General features: G+C 48.5%; 2 protein-coding genes across 2 annotated transcripts in view; one reads left to right on the top strand and one right to left on the bottom strand.

The window, feature by feature from the left end:
* Positions 1–3,784, top strand: part of CRKL (CRK like proto-oncogene, adaptor protein) — a 13,472-nt gene extending 9,688 nt beyond the window's left edge. Inside the window, exon 3 of the mRNA XM_026717018.2 lies at positions 509–3,784. Coding sequence (XP_026572803.1) covers positions 509–643 — 135 coding nt within the window. The 3' untranslated portion in view covers positions 644–3,784. The remainder of the gene's footprint in view (positions 1–508) is intronic.
* LOC113447079 (T-box-containing protein TBX6L-like) lies at positions 1,334–20,256 on the bottom strand. Its single transcript, XM_087913523.1, is given in 10 exon segments — positions 1,334–4,811; positions 10,141–10,315; positions 11,474–11,547; positions 12,874–12,947; positions 13,247–13,393; positions 15,700–15,864; positions 17,151–17,209; positions 17,212–17,252; positions 18,098–18,236; positions 20,179–20,256. Coding segments are annotated over 10 exon segments (1,281 nt in total). The 5' UTR covers positions 20,195–20,256; the 3' UTR covers positions 1,334–4,420.

The following is a 20,256-nucleotide window of genomic DNA, read 5'->3' as shown; positions in this document are numbered from 1 at the left end:
GTTGACTAGAGAAGAGCGGAAGCTTGGTAAGAATGGCAACCTTATAAACAACACCCCAAAAACGAAAATATTTTCTTCCCCGTCTGTGATGTTAGAATTTGAGATCGTCCATTGAAACCCAGAGAGGTTTAGGGTCCCTGGAAGCAGTTTGCACATAATCAGAACATGGAATTGGCTGCCGGCCAGTTTGGGCAATTTCAGAAGAGAAAGTTTGTGGAGAAAGCTGCTGAGGCCACTGACCTTCTGCCTGGAAGTCAGCCTGCTTCAAGCCTAGGGCCCCAGGACAACAGGCCGCTCTGCTTCCCAAAGGCAGCCACCAATGACCACTGAAGACTGGCTGAGGTCCTGATTTGAGGTGCCTTGTCTTTTGGGGGTGGGAGTGTGCAGATCCCTTGAAGGAATGGGAGAATATTCTTGAGATGCAGTTCTTGTAGGAAGAAATGACTTGATCCTTTGCCACTTTATCCCGCGCGTGTAATGCAGTTTTATTTATTTTTCTTTTTTGCAGGTTGGTGACATTGTGAAGGTCACACGGATGAATATCAATGGTCAGTGGGAAGGAGAAGTCCATGGAAGAAAAGGGCTCTTCCCTTTCACGCACGTCAAAATAATTGACCCTCAGAATCCCGATGAAAATGAATGATCTGCTGGTCCATCTCTGCATTGCTGCTTCCTTCTCCTGGCTATTTTGAGCATCATTTGAAGTGCGGTGGTTGTTGATGGCGCATCCTAAGGATTGCCAGTTGCTCATGTTTCCATCTTGCAGTGATTTCACCAGCCCAGCCATGTCTCTTTTGAGAACGCACCTGGTAGTCCGGCATTTGCAGTTTCTCCTAGAAGGTTTTTGGACCGTGGGCTGATTGTGGTGCTGTCTAGGCAGAGGGGGAGGGTTTGAGACATCCGGTTTCTTTGCTGAATACTTTGCTCAGAAAGAGAATTCTAGATAATTTTGTCTAACTCCAAACAATAATAAAAATGCATTTTCATGAGGCATGGAAGATGAGAGGACATAATCATGTTAAACAATTACGTCTTTAGAGAATTATTGATGCTTCTGTGTTACAAAGAGAGGGTGTTTTTTTTTTTTTGAGTTTGCCATTGATTTAGAATAAATTGTAGCAAACTCTTGAAAACCACATTTCCACATTGTCATCTTTATAACCATGTATAATTGATTCATTTGCCATATACCTGCCTAAACCTCTGCTTGATTCAGATTTATTTAGATTTGAAATGATACTCCAGGCACTAAATACAACCTTTTAGAAGAACCTTATACGAGCTTTGATGAAACTACATTTACCCCTTTAAAATCTTGGTGTTTTTTTTTAAAAAAAGCAAAAACGAAGCATTGATAATCAGTTACCAAGAACGCAACAGCAACAACTCAAAAGATACTCTTGGGCCTTTGTTTTCTGCGTGGAGGCGCAGGAGTACAAAGTCATGGTGAAATCAGTTCTCTGTGCTAAGTTTAAACCCAGTGAAATATGATAACGAAGAAACTTGAATGTTGGTTATAGCATGTGAAGCCCTTGACTCCCTGAGGGACGGTTTTGAAAGTTCCCTGGTGCTGATCTCTTGCGCCGTTGAACCTCAAGTGCCTTAACCCGAGGACGACAGGTGCTGAAAGGGACAGTTGGAGCCGTTTGGTCTAGAGAGAAACCTTCCGGATCACCAGCAGCGCTGGGCAGGGGGCTGACATTCTGGGGAGAGGGCTGCCCGGGTGCTTTGTAATGGACTACAATGTGGCCATTCTATTAAGTGCCTGGGCACGATTGAATGACTGTCGTACTACTGAGCTTTGTGTTAGGGATATTTATGCTGCACTAAATGTCCGTCTGCCATACCATAGTTCTGCCGCACAGCTGGCCTAATCCTATGAACAATCCAGACAAGGGCAGTAGCTGAGCTGTGTTTTGCCTCGCTGGGCTGCAGAGGGAGCAAGGACGCCTGGAATTCGGCGAGTTGTGATTCTGCCGGGCTACTCTAGAGCAGCCAAGGCTTTTTCCCTTTCCTTTGGTTAGCTCCACTCTTGGTTGCTTTCTTGGTCAATGGAGAATGAAGTGTCATAGACAACCACGCCAACCATGTCAAAGGCCCCAGGAAGGGAAGCGGGCAGTCGGAGAGTGGACTCGGAATGGCTTTGATCAGAGCTGGTCAAGGCAGTTCAGGTGCAGCAGACTAAATTAATTTGATGGTACATTTTAAAGGCATCCAGATGTTGGCTACTTTACTGCTTTTTTCCCCTCTGTTTTGGTCTTTCCTACCTAGAGAAGTCGGAAGTGCTTTTGATTGTGGAGGTCCTTGCCGTTTGCTTACGACTATTGCATTCAGAGAGCCTCCTGTGGAATCCAGCTACGCTCTGCATTATTTTGAGGATTATTATTTTTTTCGGTCTGTGCTTTGTCATGTAGGTATTGAAAGCCTCGAAGGTGACTCAGAAATGAGTTCGCTCATTGAGCAGGAGAAGGGTGCAAGCGGGGTCCATCGGCCGCGGAAGGCCTTCTGTTTCTTCCTTGCAACAATTGATGCCTCAGGTTAGCAGGGAAGGCCTCTTAAGAGCTGTCCCTCACCTCAGATCAGGGAAGGTCTTGCAGGTTGTCTAATTAAGGAGCGAAAAGCATTTGTTCTGATTATTTCATACGTGTTTTTATTTTACTTTGCCGAGGGGAGGGGATTGGAGGTGAAATATTGTAGAATGAGACTGTCTGAACTCCAGTTTGGCTGCCCCACCAGTCATATAACGTTTTCTGGTGTCTCCAGTGAATGCGAGTTGGGGAAAAAGTAGCCTGAAATTCACGCATCTTTTAAAGTCAGTGAAGCATCATTTGAATTCTGGGCAGTTGGGAGGGGGACTCTCTGACAGCCCCTCCAGGAAGAGCTGGGGGGCGTGCCTGGCCGAAATAGGCCGCCTGTGGGAAAGGCCTCCGGGTGAGCGTGAGATACAGGATAGCCCACAGCTGCATAGTGGGTGGAGCAAAAGGGTCAGAAGCCCCCCTCGCTCCCTAATTTATCAGTCTCTAAAGGAGACGGTGGGATAGTTGTACTTTCAGACTTGCGAGATTCGGTTAACGTAACTGTACAAGAAAGCTATTAGGTCCAAACCTAAAGATGAAATCAGATTAAATCCTTCCTTAGTCTACTTCTAATGGCGGAATCTTGCCAAACTAAAGCTATTACCTTCGACCTTAATAGATGATATTAGGGTGGGTGGACTAGAAGGACCTCCAAGGTCCCTTCCAACTGCCGTCAATCCTAAGAGATTCTAGGTGTGGATACCCTGAGCCCCTTTCCCTACTCTCTGCTCCTCCGGGCGCCCGCTCCCATCACGAGGGATAGGATTGGCTTCTTTCACCAGGTTTCCCGTCTGGTCTGGTGACCCTGTCCAGCTTGCAATCTTCCATCTCTTTCCAGCCCAAGAAATCGGGGAGATGCCCTCCCGAGGCTCTTGCTCTGCCCAGGTCTTTCTCACACACCCCTGCAGGCTGCCCATCCCCTTCTCCAGGCCGAACAGAGTGGACGGAGGCTCACGCTCACCAGGGACCGGCTCCTGGGATCTGTGGACTATGCCTCGCTGTTTGAGAGTTTGTCAAGGGTTTTTTTTTTTTTTTATGCTACAAATTAACAGTATTAAGTATATTTTTAGAACATGTGAACTGTGTTTAAAGTTAGTGCCTTTTTGTTTTCTTGATAATTATAATTCACTACTGGTCCCACATCGAGCAAAGGAATTCAGTGCCCCTGTTTGTGTTACTTTCAATAAAACATGCATCATGTTTGCAGAGGTCTTGTCCCGTTTCTTTCTTCGACAAGCTTGTCATCCAGCTCTGAGTTGTGGGGGTTTGGTGCCTTAAAGAGCAGGCAGAACAAACAGAGGAGAAACAGAACAAACAAACAAACAAACAGAACAGAGGAGCTGTTTTGTTACACTCGGTTACACAGCAAGGTTTGTCAGACCAGAACGATGGAGCAGCCGCTTCATAAATTGACAAACCAGTTACCCCATGCAGAATGCGGTGAGTGCGTAGGGCATTCCGAGAGGCCTTGTTGCTTCCTGCGGGCAGTAAGTGGTGTGCTTGAAGGAGAGCAGCCCTTTGTCGGGACCTCGGACCTCGTGTTCCAAAAAGGTGGCCAGGTAAAAGACTTGAAGCTTTCCAGAGGCCAAGAGCAGAGCAGAGAGAGACCCCAATGGCACCCAATTCCCAACAGGACTTTGCCTCCAGCCCTGAAGCGAGTAGCAAGGCACCCCCAAAACATGGGAGTCTCGTGTAAGGGGAGGCGGGGTTGGTGCTCCACTGTTCAACTGTCCAATAGTCCTCCGGTGACACCTGTTGAGCTTCGTGGGCCTCGTCACCTTTGCAGAACGCATCTTTGGGGTGCCTCCTGCCCATATTCAGCACCCCTCAGGAAAGGGGCCCTCTCACCAACATGCATAAGGGAACAGAGCACATGGGCTCCAGTCTGACCGGCCCCCGGCAGCCGATCCTGAGCTCCCGGCAGAGAAGGCAGCATAACTTCTGGCCCTGCAGTCACCGGGTGGCGGGACCACCCACTGGCTGAGGCTTTGATCTGGAGCGGAAGGCGAGAACCCCTGGGGTTTGGGTTTGCCAGCGGGCTCTTCGACATGTCCAGTCACCCCGGCATCCTGCCAGAATGGAAGGAGCGGAGTGGCAGCCAGACTTTGGTGGTGTTTAGGGTCTCGCTCAGGCGCCGTGGGGAAGTCCAGCCGATGGGGCCTGGCCCAGAATTCACTGAAGGTGCTCGAGTCCTTGGAAGGGGCTGGCAGAGACGCCTCACCAGCTGCAGGAAACCTGAGGGATGGAGAGAAAGAGTTGCGTTCCTTTGAAGAAGCCGCCAATTGGTTGTCAGGGCAGGTGACAACGGAAAGAAATGACCGATAGCTGCTGCAGCTGAGTTTTGGCCAAAATTAAATTCATCCCTTCGGTTGTTCCACTGAAGTTTCTTGGCTTCCTTCAGTTCCGCAACAGATATGTGTCCTTTTAATTTCTTGCTTTAATATTAGCTGTCCGTGCACATAAAGACGGCTTGGCAAGAAACCTAATTATTGAAAACCTGGAGACCCTAATAGTTTAATGACAACACTGAATTTCTGAAATTCTGGATCAAAACTTTGGACAGGAAGGGAAAGTGGGTTAATGGTGTAGATTCTTTGCTCTCAGGGCAACTGAGAAGAAGACACCTTCCTGGGACAATTTTTGTTTGTCCAAATAGATTTTATAAAAATACATTAGACAGAAGAAACATTGAACTATTCTGAACACAACATTTCATACTCAGAATAGTCATTATTGAGTGTTCCAAGCCTAGATAAAATTCGCGGTTAAACATACCAACCTATCTGGCCCCAACGCAAAACAAGCAGCGTCAGATCCCGTCTGGAGCGCTGCCATTCCGACTTTGCTGGAACCGCGTGGGGGTTTCGGGAGGGGGGGACTATCTCGTAGACAAGATGGACTTCCTCCCAGCCGGTTCTAGCCTGACACCAAAGGCGCTGCGTCCTGGGGATGAACCGCTATCAAGTGAACGCCTCAAGAGTTCCCCCAAAAACCTTTGTGGCACTGTATTGGCTACAGGTGGGTGGGTGCAGCGGGTGAGATTTTGAACGGGGAAGAATAGCTTAACACTTTGTGTGGGAACTTCAGAATCCGCCTGATTTCTCTGCAATCACTTTCTCTTAGGACCTGTACCTTTCGAAAACTACTTATTCCGAGAGTCATGCTCTCCTGAGGGGGCTGGTTGAAGTCTTTACCAGCATTACATGTTGTTACATGTGCATTACATGTTGTTTAGGTCCAATGTTCCACAACTGCCAGCCTTACAAGACAGATCAATAGGAAACAAGGACAGCCCTTTCCTGGGGTAGAATGACCAATATCTGCCTCCCCAAAGTCAAGAAGAACCAGGAGTGAAAGGGAGGTCAAAGGAAGCTTCCCAAAGTGAAGATGGAAGTGACTGTTTAAAAGGAGTCCTGTTTATCCTTGGCTCAAAAGCACAAATCCTTGGACCCTGGCTGTGCATATCAGCCCCCCCACTCCACCGATCCCCCCCTCCAATGTTCTCCAACAGATCCAGCAAAGGAGGAGGCTGGGGCATTCTAGGAACAGCTCAATTTCCGTGTCTTTTTCTCTGAAAGCTGTCTAATCTGATGGTCTCCCTGAGATCATCCATCTGATCAGGTTAAAAAAGCAAGCTGAACGTAACTGAGTGCACTTTAACGGAAACCAGGTCTTCCCTTAACAAACAATCTGCTGTGTCCTTCCATTAGCAAGGACGCAGCATGTGGGATAGGTGGAGGAGAGGGCGGGAGCTCAATTCACCCTCCTCTGCTTCCGACAGACATTCGACAAAAGCCACCATCAACTGAAGCCATGAGGTCAAAAAAAAATGGCCACCAAGGAAGGAAGATTGTCACTTGGCACTTACAAAGAGCATAAAGCAAAAATAATATAACAGACTGTTTAGTCTTATGGAGTAGATCTGATGATATATGTGGGGAAGTGAAGAGGTGGGTATAATTATGAGTGAAAGGGCTGAACGGCATATGAGAAAGCATGAATCTGGTGACTTGTTGTTGATGCATATGAAATTAGGTCACAGAAATATATAGATAGGACTGATATGGCCATCTACCTGGTAAGACGACTCTGATTGACTCCAAAGAAGAATAAAAGCAAAACCAGACAAAAAAAAAAATCCAAGATAACCAGGCCCACCACTTCCATACAATCCTCAGTGCCAGTTTTGTCCTATCCCAGCACCTGGGGAAAAGGCCGGACAAAGGAAAATGGGGAGCCTCGAGTTGTAGCGCTGGAAGGAAGTATTGGGAATACCTCGGCCCACAAGAAAAGCAGATCATACAGGACTAAGTGAAGTAAAGGGTGAGCGTTCAGTGAAGGCAGAAACGATGACACTGGAGTATTCGGTAACTAAAGCTTAAAATATATTGGATATATAACGAGAAGGCAAGAAACACTGGAAAATACCACATGGAAAAAATGGCAAACGGCATTTGGCAAAGACGACGAAACAAACGACAAAGATGCCAGTCCCAATCACTGTTAACATAAGCGTTCAAGAAGTCAAAGAAGCTATGGCTACCGTAGGACATCCTTCCATCCCCTTCGCTCACCAGAAGCACGGTGGGATACAGGGCGGAATCTCCAAAGCCTTATTTCTGCTCAAGAATTGTCCCGGGGAGAGGGAGGCTTCTTTACCCACTCACGCTATACAGCAGGGGCCTCCAACCTTGGCAACTTTAACACTTGTGGACTTCAACTCCCAGAATTCCCCAGCCAGCTTTGCTTTGCTGAACTTCGCTGGCTGAGGAATTCTGGGAGTTGAAGTCCACAAGTCTTCAAAGTTGCCACGGTTGGAGGCCTGTATAGGTTGGAGGCCTATACAGGACGTGCCATAAAATTCCCCTGGGGACGGGGGAAGCCATTGGGGAGCTAATTGCCCCACCAGCCTCCTTTTAGAGACCCTCCAACCGCAGTGACAAGAATCACTAAATGGCTGGATCCCCGCAAGAGAAAGAGAAAGAGAGAAGCTCAATGACTTCTCGCAGTTCAGCATTTTTTTTCTGATACAGAAACATGAATTGGAAAACAGGAACATGGAAAAAAAAAATAGAACAAAAATGGGAACAAAGTCAAAAGCCATGAAGACGTCTTTTTTTGGTTTGAAAAGAGGAAGAGCTTCATTGATCTGAGGATGGAATCCTTGGCCTCGGAGTTCGGAGCTTAGTCTGCTTTCTCACAAGATTGAGGTAGATCTAGAATCAAAAGAGATCGTGCCCTACCAAGTTCTCAGAATCACAAGGTACCATCTGTCTCTGGAAGGGAAGAATCCAAGTGGGTCCCTCTTCCGCTCCTCTCCTTCCAAGCCCTGCCTAGCCTACTGCAAACTTCATCCTGCTCCTCCGGCACTCCCCGGCTAGAGACAGAAGCTCAGAAAGGAGCACGGGGTTCGGATTACAGTTAGCCTATCATGGCTTTGGAGGTGGGGGGGCGCTTGCTAGAGGATGTAATGACATCAGTGGAGTGTCCTGGTTTTCAATTAAAATCATTTGGGCTTATTTGATAATCTCAGACATCATGAAAGTGAAATAATATTAAACATGTACCACTGTGGTCCTAGCTGGGACGTTATTTCCTTGCAGGTACCAATGATGGCAGGAGTGGGGCCTTATTGGATAGAAAATTTAAATTTGACATTTTGAAATGAGAAATGGAGACTTTTGTTTTAAAGTAATTTAAACATTTAAGAGCAGTTTAATCACTTCTCCATTTTCAAATAGGGTGGGTTTTAAAAAAAAAAAACATGTCCATGCACTTTCAATTAGCAATTCTGACATTTTACAAAAGTAACATAATTTAATTAGAAAGGTTGAATATCCATAAATATAGTTAAAACACTTGTTATCCGTACAGGCTCGGATGCCCTTCCAGCTCAAAAAAACATCAGGGCTGTTACTTTTCTTTGAAAAAAAATCTTCATTGAAAATAAGCCAACAATTACTAAACAAAAACCCAACCTCACAAAATAAATGTGCACAACCCATGACAAATTTCAAGTCGAGAATTGGAGTATCCTATATTAGTAATTTCAGATTTCAAGGTTATTAGATTTGTGCTTATTTATTTAATCAAATGCCTGTTACAACTTAAAACCCAAATAGTTTGGCAAAAAATTATCTCCAGAAACTATTGGATGCCTTGGAGAATGATTGAAAAAGTCTGTGTCTTCAAGCTAAAAAATATTGGATGAAAATACGTACTTGGTTGGAAAAAATGATAAAGTAGCATATAGACATGAAACCAGAAATATTCTTACTGGTTATTCTACCAGAAAAACATAATAAAGGGACTATATACTTGATTTTACATGTATTAACTGCAGCTAATCGTATATGCTCAACAATGGAAGTGTGATGAGATCCTGACAGATGAGAATGCGATTAAGAAAATACTAGAAAGTGCAGAAATGGATAGAGTAACGCTTACTATTAAGGCCAAAGAAGAAACTAAATGCTTTTTTATATGAGACTCGTTTTATCGATGGCTAGACAATAAAAACAGAAGTTAGAAAGAAAGGGACATAAAAAGAATAAATGTCAAAATGGAAATTTGTTAAAATGGACAAACAAAATATTATTGTTACTACAGTGTTAATGTTACTGTGATAAATGCCATTGTAAGCATCTTGATTGTGATCACCTAAAAACAATTGTACCCAGACAACACACAGTTTGACTGAAATGGAATTTTTATATATATATATTAATAAAACAAATAACATTTAAAAAAGAGAAAGAAAAAAGGTTCTGTCTTGTTTTTACACTGGAGTTAAAATCACTTTGAAGACTTGGAAGGAATGCGAGTCCATATGTTATGGGGGTGTCAAATTCCTTATTGGCTATAAATAAAGCAGGTTTTTGAAGGAAGATGTTAATTTTTAAAAAAATAATATTCCAAAAATTTTAATTGTACATCATGGATACACATGAATACACACAGGATTGGATAGGAGCAAACAGGTGATTATGCACTCACAGAAGAATATTTCCGTTCTAGACCCTATTTATATATGCATTCTAGACATTTCCCTTCAGGAAATGTCTCAGCCCTGAAATACGGTAGCTTTGCACTTATGGAAAGGCAGCCTGGAACACAGTATTCCCAGCGGTCTAGATTCAATACATGGTATAAAACTTAGGCATTGACTGAAATTAGAGAAACATGACATAATGTCAGTTCCTGAGATCTATGAGTAATTACCTGCTTATCTTCTTCTATGTAAACGAACCTTTTCCCCCCGATTACTTGGGTTGTTTTTCCTCTGTTTTGGTTTTTGTTTTTGCTTCACTGGCCCAGGGAAGAGGCCCTTTGGGTCTCTGCTTGGCCGGCCTCTGCCTGGGGGAGCAGAGGGTCAACCTTTCCCATCCGAGCCCCCGAGTCACGTTGCCACAGAGAAACGGCACCTTGGGGGGCTGTGAGAGGGGTTCGTCCCCAACCAGCAGGGGCCCCCCTCCCCACGCCAGAGCCGCAACCACAACGCCAGCACCCAACCCCCACCCCCCGTGGTTACCTTGGAGGCGATTCCAGGCAGGACAACTGTTACCTGTGGGCTTGTGGGGAAAAGGAGGTGGTGGCGGACAGCCCTTCTTGCTGCTCTTCTGACACCCCCCGGGCAGGGATCTTCGGCGGGGGGGTGCTGGGACCAGAAAGCCAAGGGGGCCCACGGGCAGTCGGGCATCCCTCGGCTTTCCCCTTTGCGAGGCTCCCCACGGCAACACCTGCCAAGGCACAGAAAGAGTGAGGAGCGCCCAGAAAGGGCCTGCAGGGGGGACTTGGGGGGCTTTCGGATACCCCCTCTCTTGGGCATTCCTGAAAGCTCCCGCTGGACTGCTGCAGCCAAAAGGCAGGTTAGGGTTAGCAACCACCCTGCCCCCCACCAAAAAAAAATTTTTTTGGCTTCCTGGCAGAGCTGAGCTTTTTTGGCTCCAAGGCCACTCCTGGCTGCCCAGCTTCTCCCTGGCATGGAAATGCCACCCCTGACCCGTTTTCCCGTCAGAGGTAAGCCCAATTCTGGCCCACTTTGTAAGGGAATAAGCAACAAACTTCTTAAAGGGGGGAGTGTCTTGTGGCCTGTTGGCCTCCAGCTCCTCCAGCAGCTGAATCAGAGGAGGAGGAGGAGGTGTGGGAGTCAGGGTCAGCATCAGGGCAACCTGAGAGCTCCAAGGGGGAAGTGGAACTGGCAGAGAGAGAGAGAGAGAGAGAGAGGAGGAAAGAGAGAGAGGGAGAGAGAGAGAGAGAGAGAGAGAAAGGGGAAAGGGAGAGAGAGAGAGAGAGGAGAGAGAGGGAGGAGAGAGAGAGAGGAGAGGGGAGAGAGAGAGAGAGAGAGAGAGAAAGGCAGAGCCTAGGCCAGAGCTCCTCCAGCCCTCAGATGGAGCGTCAACAGCGCCCAGGCCTGGAGGTGGCTGATGAAGAAGAGGAGGAACAGCCGTGTCCAGTGCCTGATGCATGGAGGCACAGAAAGGAGAGGAGAGGAGAGCAGTGGAAATCTATGGGCTGGTCCTTGGGATGGCAGAGCCAATGCAGCTAGTGAAGCCCCACCCTAGCTCTGGGGATAATATTAATCTGGTGGAAATGAATAGATGTGGCAAACAACTATCCGTCTTCTGGCCGGCCGGACTTTTTAGCCTGCAAGAGAAACTTTTTTGCCGGGGCTGTTGGTCTTCCTAATAAAGGAATCTTTTGAGTTCACATCAGAGGGTTTTGTCGTGTTTGGGGAGCTGGGTCAGAACGGGGGGCTACTTAAATATTTGAACAGCTATTTCTAACGAATGAGAAATAATTTGTAAGTGTGTTTTCCAAACTGGATATAGCTTCAGCATTCATGTTTTAAGTTCCTGGATTGATCCCGCTTTGCCTTCCCTGTGCACCCAAATTACCTTCCCCTGCAGGAAGCTGTGGTGCTGCCATCTTGGCTACTTTGGCTGGATTTCTTCCCCGACCTGTCCTTTCCCTGGGAAGAGAGGAAGAGGAGCAGTTGGCAGACTCCCTGGAGCAGCGGTTGCCAACTGGTGGGGTGCGAGAAAATTTTGGTGGGCTGCAGAGAAATCTCAGCCCCAGAGCACCCCCCCCAAAGCAATTAATCCAGGTTCTGCAGAAACACGAGGCTGCGCCACCCACATGGCCCGCAGGAACCCTCCCCGCTCACTCACTCCTTACCTGGCAAACTTGCCTGCTAAGTTGCTATTTTTCCTTTTTTTTCCCCCTCTGACCAACAGCTGTTCTGCTGTGCCGGGAGATTTAGATTAGCTAGAAAGCAAGAAACTATTGGATTTCTTGCTTTCTAACTAATCATTAGATCTTCCTTAGGACCGAAGCTTTTATTCAGTGTAGACTCACTGCAAGTAAATTTTATGTGACAGACTCGGGTAGCTGATGGCAGATAGATAGATCTCTGAATGATTCTGTGAGCAACTCAATCTGCCTGCCTGCTTTGCCTGATTTGGGGTAAAAGTTGCTCTTTTTTAAATAAAAAATTCAATATTTACATACATGGTGTCTTGTGAGTTAATTTTGTGAGTTTACTTGCTAACAAATTGTATGGGTTTGTTTGCAAGCAAATTTTATGTGACAGGTTCAGGTAGCCGATCTCACAGATCTCTGAATGAATCTGTGATTCTGTGAGCAACTCAATCTGCCTGCCTGCTTTGCCTGATTTTGGGTAAAAGTTGCTCTTTTTTAATAAAAAAATCAATATTTATATAAATATTTATAATATTTACATACAAGCCATGTCCAGCCAGTCACATGACCACCAAACCACACCCCAAAATTAGACCACGCCCACAGAACTGGTTAAGAAATTTGAATCCCACCCCTGCCTCTGTGTGTGTGTGTGTGTGTGTGTGTGTGTGTGTGTGAGAGAGAGAGAGAGAGAGAGAGAGAGAGAGAGAGAGAGAGAGAAAGAGACAGAGAGGAGGGAAGGAGGGAGGGAGGGAGAGAGGTTAGACGAGATCTCTCTCTCTCTCTCTCTCTCCCTCCCACCAACGTCAGCAAGCCACTGTCAATCAAAATTCATATTAGTGGTCCCCGGGATTTAAAAGTATGAGTTTGGTGGTCCCTGAGGTCCAAAAGGTTGGCGACCTTTGGAGCACCTCAAGAGGAAGATGGGGGCCGGCCTAGACACACTTGGTCAGGCCCCCCACAGCAGCCGCTCGTCCTAAGAGGAAGGCCCACCAGTGCTGCCTCTGTTAAGCAGGGCCCCACGTCCAGCGTTTCTGGGCAAAGCACCACTGCAGTCGACTGACTAGGATGGCTGCCGAAGAGCATGTCGACTTACCAGTGACGGACATTCTTCTCGTGTTCTCGGAAGCCTTTAGCAAACGGATTGTTGTAGATTTTCAGCTTTGTGATCTTGGGAGAAAGAGAGGCGCTCAGCACCTGCACCAGATGCTGTATTTTGCACCTACGTAATCATCCTGTCTTGTGATTGGCCGGTAAATGTTACAAAAACCAGGTGCCTGCAAAAGGCTTCCTGTTCTTTGCGTGGCAGCCCATCCCCGCCGGCCACTGCTCTGCTCCCAGTGGCTACAATCCTTGGCTACAAGCTGCAAAGCAAGGCCTTCTGTCCTGGGGGGCCTGGCCTTCTGTCCCTCCCAAGGCCCGGACTGGTTGTCCTGGGCAGCCTCCTGTAGACACCGACGTTGCCCCACCTTTTCATTCTGATAGGCGGTCACGGAGGTGAAGACCGTCTCTGGGAAGCTGAAGGAGTGGAAGACGCCGCAGCGGGTGCTGAAGAGGCCGTCGGCCGGCATGACGTGGAAACGCGGCTTATAGCGATGCATGGAGTGAAGGATGACCTGGGAGAGGAGAGATGACTCAGAAAGGGTCTCCTGGCAGGCCTGCCCAACTTGACTTCTTCGGAGGCCAGAGTCTTCTCACCAGTGTCCACCAAGGCCCAACTGCCACTTGCTAGAATCACAAATGCGGATCCCCAACCGACCTTGTAACCAAAGGCCTCTGCCCTCTTGGGAAGACCCCCCGACGCTCAACCCAAGGAAGGGGATTCAGGAAGACCTCTGCCTGAGACCTTGGTGTGGGACGGGGGCACTTTCTCTGGGACCCAAGAGACACCCCCCCCACCCTTGCTGAGTGGCAAGGATTCCGAGGTGAGGCTGGGGGCCAAAGAGTCCGTGCGCTGGGCAAAGAAAGCAGCAATGCAGGGAAAGGACGTCACGACCTCCCGAGATCCACCAAGTTCTTTTCCGCATTCCTCCCTCAGGACAGCGCAAAGGTGGTTCAAGCCCTTCAAGGATGCGTCTGGGTTGACTTTCCATCTGGCTGAGAGGAAGAGGGATAAGGGAACAGGCTGGGGATGACACTCAAGACAGGCAGAGATGACGCCTCAGAAGAGGGTGGGGGGTGGAGGAAGAAGGTGGAAGGGTGGCAGAAATACTGGAAGCATCAGAAGGAGAAAGAGAGGAATCGCCAAAGAAGCTGTGCACTCAAGAGGCCTAATGTCAAAGGAAGGGAAAGCTAATATATCCAGAGAGTGGGAGGACCTATCAGTGTCTGGAATCCTCTACCCGACTCTGTAGTTTCTTCCCCAAACCCCCAAAACTTCAACCTTAGACTGTCTACTATTGACCTCACCCCTTTCCTAAGAGGTCGGTAGGGGGTGTGCATAAGCGCACCAAGGCGCCTACCGTCCCTGTCCTCTTGTTTCTTTTATTTTTCTTTTATTTTTCTTATACGTACCCATTTCATGTATTCATAACTATGTATACACTTATATTTATTATCTTGTAAACAACTGACAAATCAAATAAATAAATAAAAATAAATGAAGTGCTGCTACCTAATGAGTCAGCGAAAGCTTGCAGGAGGAATTTAAGGTAGCCAGTTTCTATGGAGTGAGAAAATGGAGGGAGGAAGCAGGAGTTTGTCCCAGGAGTTGAGGGCAATCCCTGACATATTTTCCTTTGGCTGAGCTGATTGTTCACCATGGAAACAAGAAGTAAAAACCTTCAAATGGTTGTGACTAAAAAACAAAAGTGGAGAGGAACAGACTTCCGCAGACCTGATCTCAGGTACATCTGGCATAACCAGTGGAAGAGAAGTTGCCTTCAGGCGTTGTTGGTGTTCTATCCCTGGAGGTTTTTAAGAAGAGCCTGGACTGAATTGGAATAGGGTCTCGTGCCTGAGCAGGGGGGCTGGACTGGAAGACCTCCAGGGCCCCTTCCAAGTCTTTATTCTGTTATATATTTATTACGAGCTCCAGTGATGCTTGGAAAATCTTGGTGTAGCCAGTAACCACCCGTTAGACGACCTTAGAAGTAACCACAGAAAAGGAAGACTTAGCCCATGACAGAAAAGAAGGCATCCTAAGTCAGGGATTGTGGGTTCGAGTCCCATCTGGGGTGCCAAGAAGAATTTTATAAAAAATTACATATGAAAATAATGGGACTGGACTATATTAATAGAGTTATGATGGGAGATTTCAATGGAATTGTAGACAATAAACTGGACTATACAGCAACAGCAACAAGACAAAATAGAAAGACTCTCCCTAAATCCTTTTTCAAAATGATAGATGAATTAAACTTAAAAGATATATGGAGAGAAAGAAATGCTAAAATTCAACAATATACTTTTTACTCAAATAGACATTTATCATGGTCCAGAATAGATATGATATGGACCTCAACAGAATGAATATCTAATATTCAAGAAATAAATATTGAAACAAGTACATGGGCAGATCATAATCCAATGACAATTAAATGGAAAGGACAAAAAAGAAGATCTAGATGGACATTAAATAATACTATTTTAAAGGAAAAAGACTTCACACAATGGATGGAGAAAGAATTGGCCTTCTTCTTTAGTGAAAATAAAAAAGAAGATACTTCAATACAGAATGTTTGGGCTACAACGAAGGCATATGCGAGAGGAGTAATAATAGACTATACAAAGAAAAAGAACATTAGGAAGAGGCAAACTATCAAAGCTTTAGAAGATGATCACAAAAAAACTGGAAAAAGAATTACAGAAAATGCCACAGGAAAAAAGATATTAAACTTAAAATGGACATAATTCAACATAATTAAGCAAGCAGAAGCCCTGGCATAGGATGCCAGCAGCCGGGCCCCCGAAGGAGACGTACGTGGCCCTGCTGGTCCAAGGTGTTGTTCGTCAGCTTGAGCTTCTGGAAGGAGAGCGGCTCCTTCATCCAGTGGCTGCCCAGGGCAGGAGAGTCCGGGTGGATGTACGTCCGGCATGGGGGCCGTGGCTCGGCTTTCCCTGCAATCTCCCACTGGTCCTTGTTCCACTGGGGAGTGGGAGAAGGAACAACACGTCATCACGTGGCCTGCCTCCCCGTGGCCTGTCCCTCTTCCCCCACCCCCCAGGAGTCGCCTCCTCCTTCAAACCGGCTACTCCCCATCATCCCCTGCTCGGCTGGCCCTGCCTTGAGAGACATGGGATATCATAAATAAGAGGGAAGGGCCCAGTCAGCAGAAAAGAGCCACCAGCTACTAATGCCTTGCAAGGGGGCTCCGGGTGCAAGAGAGACCAGGATTGTACCCAGCTCTCCTGGGACCCCAAGGCAAAATAGCCCTCCTTGCTGCAAAGGAGCCACAGCCCTGGCAATACAGCCACGAGGCCAGGAGTCGTTTTCAAAAGCTGCCAGCTCATTTGCTGAATCTCATTTGGTGAGATGGATGCCTATATAAAGTGGATAAATATATGTGAAAATAAGCGCTCCTGTAAGAACCGTGTACACCAGCATATTACGTCCATGGTTTTTTTCCTTTTTTCTTTTTTTTTTGGCTGAATGCAGGAACACTCAGATTTTCCAGACTATAATCTGCAGGATTAAACTCTAGAGAGACTGTTTTATAGGGTCCCAGGCATGTCCAGAAGGCTGAAGTGCCAGCATTGGTCACCAACCTAGGGCCCCGTCTTGTGTCTTGACTAATCTGCTGGGTGGGCTTTTGGAGTGGAGGGTCTTCCAAGGGCAGTCAATGGATTTTCTACGCTGCTCCCAACCTTCTAACATCCAGGAAGTAATCGGTCCTGCCAGAACATCCCTAATTTCGGTCGGCTGAAGGACCGAGGAGAAGATGAAGTGAAAGCTGGACAAGAAGGAGGAGAAATGTGGGCTCAGGGACCGAGGCAGAGCCTGTTTTGGGAGGATTTTGCTCCACAAGAGGAGGAAATGCGTTGTGACTCACAGCTGAGGGGTGTTTTTTGGGGGACGGGGGAGGGACGGGGGCACAGCAGGCCTTCACAACCAGCCTGAGGAGGCTTTCTATAGCTTGGTTCCCGCCTCACAGCGAATGGGAAGATGGCGAACACGCCACCTGTTCACTCTCCATTCTTTTCACGGCTGGCTTCAGTTTTATTCTGCCCTTTCCTCTCCTGCGCTCATTTTTGCTAACCTGCCTTGAGAGGTATCATTTCTGTATATAAGCTTCCCCCTCCCCCTGCCCCCATCCCGGCCTGCCTTTCAGCCAGTCTCCAGTTCCAGCCGGCGGCCAACTGCGAAGGCAGATTCAACGCCCAGAGCTACTTCATGCTCAGCGTCTCACCTGGTGGGACTCACAGCTAGTTTACCTTGTACCTGAAGTTGTCCGTTGGCACGAAATCTACCAGCATGAGGTACTTGGCGTAGGTACAAAGCCAGTGACTTTGATCTTGAATTGTGGAAACATTCGTCTGTGGAAAAGGAAAGGATTGCTTCAAAGATCCTAAAATGGTCCCTCGGGGAGGATTGGAGCAGCGGCTGCTGTCCTGCCTTTGACGGCATTCGTTGTCTTTTATGGGTTTCCAGGTTTTTTTTTTTTCCTATGCCATCCTTCCCCGTCCCAGAAAAAGCCACGATGGCTCTTGGCTGACTAGACCAGGGGTAGCCCGGGCAGCTTTGGCCGCCTGCAGAGGCTCCTATTTGCTCGGACATCCTAATGGGGGGGGAGGCTTGGCATTTATTCCTAAATAAGGTTGCCAGCAGGACCCTCTCAAGGCCCGCTTCCCATGGTCTCAGAGGGTGCCAAGAAGCCCCAGTGAGCATTGTGGTGACACCAGGTTGGATCCCTGAGAGTTCACTTGTGGCACCTCAGGAGAGATGGCGTGAATCCTAACTCCAGGAGGAGGAAAAGAAGGCAGGCAGGTGAGTCTTTTCTGAATTGTCCACTTGATGCGCTCGGGAGAAACTTTCACAGGGTAAAAACGTGTATGACTGATATTAAATACGTTTCACATTTAGAATCTTTTTTTTTATGGGATAGAAATTTCCTCTCGTTTTTTACACAGTGCCAAGTTTGGGGAGGTTGGTCAGCCAAGATACCTACATGAACAGCTGCGCATGCCTACAGAAGAATAAAGAATCACTCGGGAGTCAGGGCTGGGGGGATGGCAAATGCCAGGCAAAGAAATTTCCGGGAATGTTGGCCAGCCACGTTCAGATAACGAAGGGTTTGCGGGAAAAGCTGAGCGGAGAAGCTGGAGCTGCCGCGCTCGACTCTCTCCCCGAAGAACACAAGATTTTAAAAGGCTTTGCTCACCGCCCAGTTTTGGTAATAATCATCTCCGTCCCTGCATGGTGAAACTTGGCCCAAAGATCTGGCTCTTCAAGAGTGACGGCCACGGAGCTGTGAGGAGGGGTGGAGGAGGCCTCCAGTGGGGCCGGTTGAGCCCAGAAGCCTTGAAAAACAGGAGGAGAAAAATCCCAGGGATGGTGAGGCAGCCCGTCCCTCCTTTCCTCCCTCCCTCCGCAAAACGGCCTCCAGCCCCCAGCCTCCCTGCCATCTTCACTCCCTAACGGGTCTGTCTCTGGACCCTGGCCACTTGAAGGCGTGTGGGCTTCAACTCCCAGAATCCCCAGTCAGCATGGGAATTGAAGTCCATAACATCTTCGACTTTGCCAAGGCTGAGAAACGCTGCGATGGAATAACCCGCATCCCCAACTGGGGAATGTCGTTGGGATAGGAACGGTGTTTCCCCAACATTTCTGTTTTAATATATACTCCAAACGTTGGTTTTTTTAAAAAGAACCCTATTTCTGAAAATTAAAGATGTATGAAATTAAAAGATGTATGAACCTGAGGTTAGAAAGGGTTAAAAATAAGAAGAAGAATTTGACAGAATTAGCAGAAGAATGTAGCAGGAATTTCAGAATTTCCCCAAATATGATTGCTTTGCAAAACCAAACAAAATCAAGCAAACGATTTCTAAGTAGCCTAGATTTGAAACGGATGGATTTTCTCTTCCCAGCTCCACTTCCTCTGAGAAAAGACGGGGGTGGGGGGTGGACTGCCTACCCCTCCCTGCTTCCAGCTAAGGAGACCACGTTCTCCACTGGCTCTCCCTGGCAGGGCAATTGGTGGAGAGGCTGGAGAGCATTGCCCCCCTCCCGTCCCCCGTGCCAGATCCGCTCCCGAAGCCGCCTGTGAAGCCGCACGGAGCAGCTGGCACGGACCCCGTGTCTGGATGGGATCTGGGAGGGGGCTGGGAAGGTGAGCAGGCAGCACTTGCTGGACCAGATCAGGGCAGCTTCCCGCTTCCTCTCTGGACGTTTCTATCCCTGCCCAGAGATGCCGCCAGGTTCGGGGCAGCTCCAGGCGGCTAGAGCCCTGGACCATGCCCGCACTCGGGCCCCCTCCCCCGCAAAGCTTGCCTGGTCTTCTTCCACAAGGGGGGGAGGGGGCTGCTCCAACTCCAGCATGTCCAGCCACTGCAGAGCCATCCCGCCTGCCTTAAGTGCCTTAACTGTGTAGAGACAGGCAAGGGGGGTGCCTGGCACAGAGATTGAATAAGAGAAGCCATAAGGAGCCAGTTCTGGGAATGGCACCCAATCAAAGGCGACTCCGAGAGGCCACAAGATGGAAGGCAGCGGAAGGAGACGCCTGGTCTTTCAAGGGGAGCCCGAGTGGGCTTTCAAGGGGCACCGAAGGCCGAGCAGGGGGGCGGCAAGAGCCTCAGCGGGGCTGGTATTTGGGGTGCGAAAGGGCAGGAGGTGGAACAAATGGCTGGAGGCTCATTGGCCTTAGAACTAAGGGGAGGGGGCTGTATCAAGGGGCTCACACCCAGATCACAGTAGCCCAGAGGAGAGAGAGGTCTCCCCCCAATGCAAGGCACCCCTGGAACCCTGGAGACCCCCCCCCAAGAGGAAGCCCCCCCCCCTCCGCTTCTGCCCCAGGGCCAGTTACCTCTCTCCTCCCCGGGTGATTAGACCATGCCGCCGGTCAGAGGTGGCCGGTTCGGACCATTGCTGCAGAGCCGCCAGCCGAAGTTTTGGGTAGTTCGGAGAACAGGCCAAGAACAAACCCCCCCCACTGGAGACTTTACGCCACGTTCACCGAGCCGGTAGTAAACAAACCGACTGCCCCCCCCCCGTCCCGGTGCCAAACCAAGCCCCCCGCCATATGATAGCGCAGACAAGCAGCGTCCTTGGCCCGTCGGATTCCCAGAGGCGACTCCGAAGGTCCCCCGCAGCTGCCCAGGATTCCTCCTCACCCCGCCCGGCTAGCCGCCAGCCAGGACCCGCTGCGCCCGGGAAGGCGGGGAGGGGGGTGAGGCCGCAGGGTCAGAGCCCCCCACCCCACGCGCCTTGGGGCAGTCCGAGCGGAGAAAGAAGCGGCCCTACCCGATCCCGGCTGCATCTTTGCCCGAGCGGGGACGGTCCGGCGGCCGGAAAGGCCCCCACGGAGACGCGGAGGCGGCC

The sequence above is a fragment of the Pseudonaja textilis genome, chromosome 15 (assembly GCF_049901715.1).
Source record: "Pseudonaja textilis isolate UNSWEBS1 chromosome 15, rPseTex1.2, whole genome shotgun sequence".
Lineage (NCBI taxonomy): Eukaryota > Metazoa > Chordata > Lepidosauria > Squamata > Elapidae > Pseudonaja > Pseudonaja textilis.
Note: the sequence above shows the minus strand (reverse complement) of the source record. Positions and strands in the feature narration are given on the sequence as shown.